Raw genomic sequence first — 7,402 nt, forward strand, 5'->3', positions numbered from 1 at the left:
AAACTTGAAGTTAAGGACTAAGTGTCCTTAACTTTGGATGTTGAAAGTATAAGTTAAGGACTGTATTTCCTTAACCTTTGCACCTACAATTTAAAGTTAAGGACTGATTGTCCTTAACTTTTGCACATGAAACTTGAAGTTAAGGACTAAGTGTCCTTAACTTTTGATGTTGAAAGTATAAGTTAAGGATTGTATTTCCTTAACCTTTGCACTTACAATTTAAAGTTAAGGACTTATTGTCCTTAACTTTTGCACATGAAACTTGAAGTTAAGGACTAAGTGTCCTTAACTTTGGAAGTTGAAAGTATAAGTTAAGGACTGTATTTCTTTAACGTTTGCACTTAAAATTTAAAGTTAAGGATTGTATTTGCTTAACTTTTAAACTTGAAATTTTAAGTTAAGTCCTAATCTTTGTTTGTTTTTCCTTCTTTTCTAGTGTTATAATGGAAGGCGATCATTTGTTTGATTTTGACGATTGGCGTAATTTTCTGGTATATTGGAAAGGAGATTTTCAATATAAGAAAACAATTAAAAGTTTTCTGTCGAATAGCCAATGGAAGAAATTGAGGGAAAGTATTTTTGGCAACTTCTTCAGATTACAAAGTGTGAAGTTCTCGGGTAAACTTATGCACTGTGTATTGCTTTCTGAAATTGTTAGTAATGAACCTGATTCGATGACCTTCAAGGTATTTGACCGCGATATTAAGTTTACTCGTGATGCATTCCATATTATTACTGGTTTGAAGTCTTATTCGTCGCTTGACATGAAAGGTTTAAATGAGAAAGAGAATAGGCTTTTAAGAGTCTATTTCCCTGGAAAGGACAAAATTGAGTTGGCTGATTTGTATAGTTTTATTTCTAGTCGCCCACATGGTACAACTTCATCATTTGCTGGCAGTGATGATGATGCTTTGAAGTTGGCAACACTCTATTTTGTTGAGTCGATTTTGATGGGCAAGAGGAAAAATAGGAATGTGTCGGAGCAAATAATGAAAATTGTTGACGATGATGCACTTTGCGCTTCCTTCAACTGGGGCTCTCTTGCTTATAAGACGCTATTAAAATCATTGAAGAGTTGCTTGAAATCAAATGAGAATGATGTTGAGAAGGAGAAAGAGAAAGAAAAAGATATTGATAGCTACACTTTAGTTGGCTTTCCTTTTGCGTTTTGTGTCTGGATTATGGAAGTACTTCCTATTTCCAAGAGAAACAATTTGTGAACTTCAAAGAAGCTGGTTATCCTCGAATGTTATGTTATTCTGAAATGAAGTCTCCACAATTTGATGCTCTTTGTAGAAAATATTTCCATAATGAAAAAGTAAGTTAATGTAATTACTATCTCTTTTTTTGTTTATTTGTTTTAGTTATGTATACTTATGTTTAGTTTTTTTTATATAATAGGTATTTAAGTTGATTGAGATGTCACCCTTTATTCCCGTGGAAGAAGAAGATACAGAGCCTCTTTGTGTGGAGGAGCCAGTTTCACAAGATCGAGGCTCAAGGTCTTCTTCCACACAATTTGACGAAGGAGTACTTAAGGAAATTGTTAGAGTATGTGTTTCTGCCTTTGAATAGTATTAGTTTTTTATTTGATTATTTCTTGCTTACGAACACCTTTTTTTTATATTATGTTTTTTGATTCAGAGATTATCAGAGAGTTTTAAGAAGGATTTGCAAGCAGAAGTTACCAGAGTTAATCAGAAAATTGATGTATCAGAAAAAATGATTGAGAATGAAATCAAGGTAATTTCAGTTAGTCCAACTTTAGGATTTTGTGTCCTTAAATTTTGAACTTGGAATTGAAAGATAAGGACTTCTTGTCCTTAACTTTTGAACTTTGAAATGAAACTTAAGGACATCATGTCCTTAAGTTTTGAACTTGGAATTCAAAGTTAAGGACTTCTTGTCCTTAACTTTTGAACTTGGAGTTCAAACTTAAGGATTGCATTTCCTTAAGTTTTGAACTTTAAGTTCAAACTTAAGGACTGCCTGTCCTTAAGTTTTAAACATGTCCTTCTCTTTGTAACTTAGTTGCTTTCTCAGGATTTAAAGAAAACTCTAGGATCAAAGCTTGATACTTTGATGAACATGTTTGGGAAAGCTGATCAGATGAACACAGATAGAGAATCTAGTGTTCCAATTAGAAAATATGGAGTTGATGATCATTGTCGTGCTACTGAGCGTACTGGCATATTCAACCAAGATGCAGGTGGTGTTGAACGTGATGATATGGATGTGCATGCAGAGGGTCAGTATGAAAGAGAATTTAGAGATGCACATTTAGATGATGAAACTGAAAATGTTACTGATATTGGGAAAGGTTAGATATAGATTTTGATTTTTTTTTCGTTGAAATGTATATTCAATAGATTAATACATATAAACTATGCATGTGCATGCAAAAGTTGAAGATTTAGGAGATTGTCAAGAGTAGGAGAATCAACAAGAGAAAGGAGTGCCAGAGAAAATTTGTAGAGTTCGTGGATTGCAATCACAGGAGGATTTAACAAGTCCATTGGGGACAAGTGTCAGCGAGATTGTATGCAAATGCTTAGAAGGAACGTATGATCTCTCTACACCGCTGTCATACAAAGAAAAATTTGGAGTTCAAACTTGTGTCAGTCAATGTTAGATAAAATTTTCATTATATATTGTATCTTTATTTTAGTGAATTATTAGAATGGGTATTAATTGCAAATGTTACAGTATCTTTTGAAGCAGCAAGTGAAGAAGCTGGAGTGCAGTATCAAGAGAAAACTGGACTACAATCTCAATACATAGGCAGAAGTGAGATTGGTTCCAAATCTATAGATGCAACATGTGATGATGATGATGTAACTGGAATGATCTTGGATATTGCAAATGGTTAGGCAGTGCTTTTTTAATTTTATATATGTTTGTTTTAATTAAAGATTATTAACATGTTAGCTCTTGTAAATATTTTTGCAGAATCATGTCAACAAGCATCTAAAGATCATGGTGAACAACTGCAAGATAAAGAAAATGTGGAATTGCAAGAAAAAGAAAATGTTGCATGCAATATCTTAGCTGAGTTGTCTCTTGAAAAAATACAAGAAGGTACTGCGGAGAAGACAGGTACTGATTATGCCCTAATTATTATATGTACAATTGAAATTTTGTCTCTTCATTTGACCTGTTGCAGAAAACTAATATGAATATGTATATATATATATAGTGTCGCCAGCAGAGGAAAACAAAGAGGACACCAATGATGACGATCTTAACCAATATACAAGGAAAAGAAAGAGAGACAGTATTGGTTATGATGGCCCGTCATTTTCTCTTTTTACTCCTACTCCTCCAAGTACACAAATGGACATTGATGCGACTTTGACTATGGAGGGTGAAGGAAATGTTGAAGAAGAACTTGGTCGAGGTAAAAGGAACAAGAAGTTAAGCTGGCAGTTGAAATCTCCTTTTGATAAGGAAGGAAAATCAGTAAGTTCCAAGGCAGACAATCAAAATACTCTGAAGAATTCAGGTTGGATAAAATCAACCTATACCCGTAGGTGTATTTTTCATTATGCCACAGAATATGAAAACTTAGTGAAGAAATTCATTGTGTGGTTGGGCAAGGAGAAAAGGAGAGGTCGCAAAAAAGAGTAAGTCTCTTAATGTGTTTCACCACATCCTTAACTTTTGTGATTGTAAGACTAATTTTAGGACTAACTGTCCTTAACTTATAGATTCAAGTTTAAAACTTAAAGACTTCTTGTCCTTAAGATTCGAACCTCGAATTCAAAGTTAAGGACAGAAAGTCCTTAAGTTCTAAACTTTAATCTATAAGTTAAGGACCAAGTGTCCTTAGCTTTTGAATTTTATACTCAAACTTAAGGACTGCATGTCCTTAGCTTATGAATTTTGAATTCAAACTTAAGGACAGACAGTCCTTAAGTTTTAAACTTGAATCTATAAGTTAAGGACCAATTTTCCTTAGCTTTTGAACTTCTAATTCAAATTTAAGGACTGCCTGTCATTAATTTTTCAGCATGAAAAGCTAAGTTCAGGATTAAATTCTAACTTGACATTTTCAAAATTTTCAGGGGACAAATTGATTTATATGCTGATGATAATAGTGTGAGGAAAAAACCATACAAATTGTATCATCAAAAAATCAGTAGCAAAATGTTTTTCCTTGAGCTTTCAGATAGCAAATTTGTTCTTGATGATAAGGTTAGATAATTCACAAGGCATTTATTTTTTCTATTATTAATTTATCATTTTTCATTATTTTATGACTGATTTTATTGTTTTGTTTTATTTTTTTCCTTTTATGAAGCATATTGACATTGCTCTCTATTATCTGAGAAAGAAGGAATGCTACCATCCTCGCGATCATCCTTTTCGATGCACAACTACTGATGTTCTTTTTGATAATTATATGGCACTTGTGTATAAAGATTTCAGTGAAGATGGTAGTGATGAGTTTTGGTGTGCTGGTGATAATCAGTTGTTTCTGACACCATATGTGTGGGGGGACAGTCGTAGATGTGGAATTGCATGGACTGAGGTTGACAAAATCTTTTTTCCATGTCGGCTTCCTTCAGAAGATGATAAAGCTGTGACACACTTTCTGTTGGGAGTATTGGACTTGAATCAGAAAAAGATTGATGTATACGATTCCATATACAGTGAGCCATATGAAAGCAGGAATGAACTACATGCAAATGTATGCACGCATGATCCCCCATTTGCTAAAGTTCTCACAGTTTGACAAAAATCACAAGTCTTTTGGGAATGTCTTCAACAAATTTGATATACAGTGGTAAAGATCACCACACCAAACTGGATCGTACGTGTTGTTATTTGTTATATTATTTATATGTACTTAAGATTTATTGTTTAATTCACTGCATATCTTATATTTCTCTTAGGACTGATTGTGGTGCATTACTGGTCAAATTTGCCGAGTTGCTGATGATGGGAAAGGACGTGCAGCAATTCCAACCCGAAGACATAAAAGACTTTCGAAAAGAACTTGCTGCAAATCTTTGGGCACGTGGTGAATGGAAAAGAAATTCTGGTTATGATACTCCACCAGAAAATGTTGGTGATGATTATGAGAGTGAAAATGAAACATTCTGTCCAAAGGAGTTGTAAAGAAATTGTGGTGTTATTTTGTATAAAATTGTTGTAAAGGTGACATCTGAATTCTGCCAGTTTAGAATAGTTCCGAAAACTCTTCGTGTTTCCGAACAAAGAGGGGCAGCTGTGAGCACGTGATTTTTGCTTTTACGCGACAATCACTCCAAAAGAAACAAAATAATAGCAATTGGTCTTGCTGTACATTTGCTGGATTTTTACGTGGCATTTTTTGCTGGTTATTTGTGATTTTGCCCATGTTTGTTTTATTCAAAAATATATAAATATATATGTGTATATGTCGTGTGAACCGTAGTCTGTTTATTAAAATAAAAATAAAATATGTGCGTCCTTCATTGTATTTTGTCATTAAGTGTTTAGTATAATTAATTGTGTGATAATTGTTGTCCAATGTTTACATGGTATTATTCGGCAAATTATTTTAAGGAATTAAAAAAAGAAAAAAAAAAGAAAAAAAAAAGAAAGAAAGAAGGAGTTCGGACTTGGGCCAGTCCGATTTCAAAACAAACAAGCCCAAACAAACTCAGCCCAAACCCCATGTTAAACCCGGTCCAGACCAGTTGGCCTCAGGGGGCATTCCAAACGACACCGTTTTACTGCAGTCCGATCTGGGCCGTTGATCTCAGAGTGATCAACGGCCAAGATCAATTCCCCACAACCCACGAACAAAACCCGACCCATTCCACCCGGACCAACCCAAACCCCCATTAGTTGAAACGACACCGTTTCCCCTAAGCCCTTAGATCCAAGCCATTGATCTCAGTTGATCCAACGGCTGAGATCAACTCACCTATTCCATATATAAACCCTTTGATCCTACCCTGCCCCCCCTATCCAAACCCCAGCCTTCGTCGTCCTCACCACAACCCCCAAACCCTAGAGCCGCCCTAGTATCCCCCACCATGAAAACCGGCGGCATGAACGCCGGTGATCTTCCCTTTAACACCATAGAACCCCCCTTGACGTCCTGAACCCAAATCTACCAACCACACGCCTCGAATCCGATCCCACCTTCTCGAATCTTCATTTGAAGATTCGAGTCGGAACCTAATCTACACCGATCTGCCTTGAAATCATACCAGACACTCCCCAGACCCCCCTCGTGACCAAACCATACTTGGTTTGGTCCGAATCTGACCAGGGAAGCGTGAATCCCGGATCTGGTTTTTGAACTTTAAAGGTTTTCGTCGATGGTCCGTGTTTTGTTCAAACCAAAGGATTAAGGTCTAATAGACTTTAATCGAAGTGTTTCTCATCTGAGAAACACTTCGATTAAAGTCCGTTCAGCCTTAAGAAAGGCCTGACCGAGTCCGAGTTAAGGTTTTGATTTTTCGGGATTTGAGGTGAGTTCTGTTCTCTTTTCTTTGTTCTTTAGTCCATGTTTGTTTGAAAGGCTGTTATTGTTGTTGTGTAATGGTTGTCCCCGAATTTTATCAACTATGCCCTGTCCACTTTGCCTGAACCTTTGTTGTTTTGATTGAGTATCTTCTTCTACTTGTTCTGATAAGCGTGTATGTATGTATTTGTTGTGCAATAATTGAGCTTCAAATGTTGACTGAGCAATTGGTTCCTCGAGTACCACTTTGCTCAGTCAGTATAATTAGAACCGTGTGTCGATACTGTTAAATGTCTGATTTTTGGTTACGACTATATGAGTTATAACTAATATAGTCGAGTCGACATGTGTCGTCAATTAGTTTCAACCGTCTGAGCAAAGTTAAATCGATTTGCTTCTATTAAACATTTGCCTGAATCAATTAAGAGCCAGTTTAGTTCACTTATAGCTGTTGGATTGTTTGTGTTTAGATTCTGAATTGGAAGGCATGTGCACTCGTGCACAGCATGTGCACTCGTGCACAGCATGTGCGCTGGTGCATCTCATGTGCTTTGTGCACAGCCTGTAGCCTGCATAAAGGTCCTTTGTTTGATTTTAAAATGGTTTGACAGCATATGCTGTCAACATATTCCGCTGCCCATATCTGCTTTTAGTTAATAAAATGGGAAAGTTAAGCCTGCCAAGGGAATGATGAGGTTTAATAATTAAATAGCTAAAAGTAGAACTGAAAAGAAGATGGGCACATGGGAGGGGTTTCTTTTGATCTATCAGACTGTAAAAGGAGTAAGATTGAGGCTTATAAAGGGGGGAGCTGAAATACAAAGAAAAAAAAAAGAGGAGGAGGAGAGGGAGAGAACACCATCTGATAATAGACATACAGAAAGAGGGAGGATAGAGAGAGCTGTAAAAGAAAATACACAGACTGTGAGGAATTTCTGAAAG

At 35.9% G+C, this 7,402-nt stretch overlaps 1 protein-coding gene and 1 long non-coding RNA gene across 2 annotated transcripts; both read left to right on the plus strand.

The window, feature by feature from the left end:
- Positions 1–443: 443 nt before the first annotated feature.
- On the plus strand, positions 444–1,220 carry LOC104232412 (uncharacterized). The gene has a single exon (XM_009785604.2). It carries the CDS (start codon positions 444–446, stop codon positions 1,218–1,220), a length of 777 nt encoding a protein of 258 aa, XP_009783906.2.
- A 2,352-nt stretch (positions 1,221–3,572) lies between these two features.
- On the plus strand, positions 3,573–4,346 carry LOC138886325 (uncharacterized). The gene is made up of 3 exons (XR_011404995.1): positions 3,573–3,623; positions 4,065–4,194; positions 4,301–4,346. It is a non-coding gene; the product is annotated as an uncharacterized lncRNA (long non-coding RNA).
- The last annotated feature ends 3,056 nt before the right edge of the window (positions 4,347–7,402 follow it).

The sequence above is a fragment of the Nicotiana sylvestris genome, chromosome 2, assembly GCF_000393655.2.
Source record: "Nicotiana sylvestris chromosome 2, ASM39365v2, whole genome shotgun sequence".
NCBI classification, from domain to species: Eukaryota; Viridiplantae; Streptophyta; class Magnoliopsida; order Solanales; family Solanaceae; genus Nicotiana; species Nicotiana sylvestris.

Coding starts and splice junctions, on each gene's coding strand:
- LOC104232412 (XM_009785604.2), top strand. CDS start 444: ATGGAAGGCGATCATTTGTTTGATTTTGACGATTGGCGTAATTTTCTG.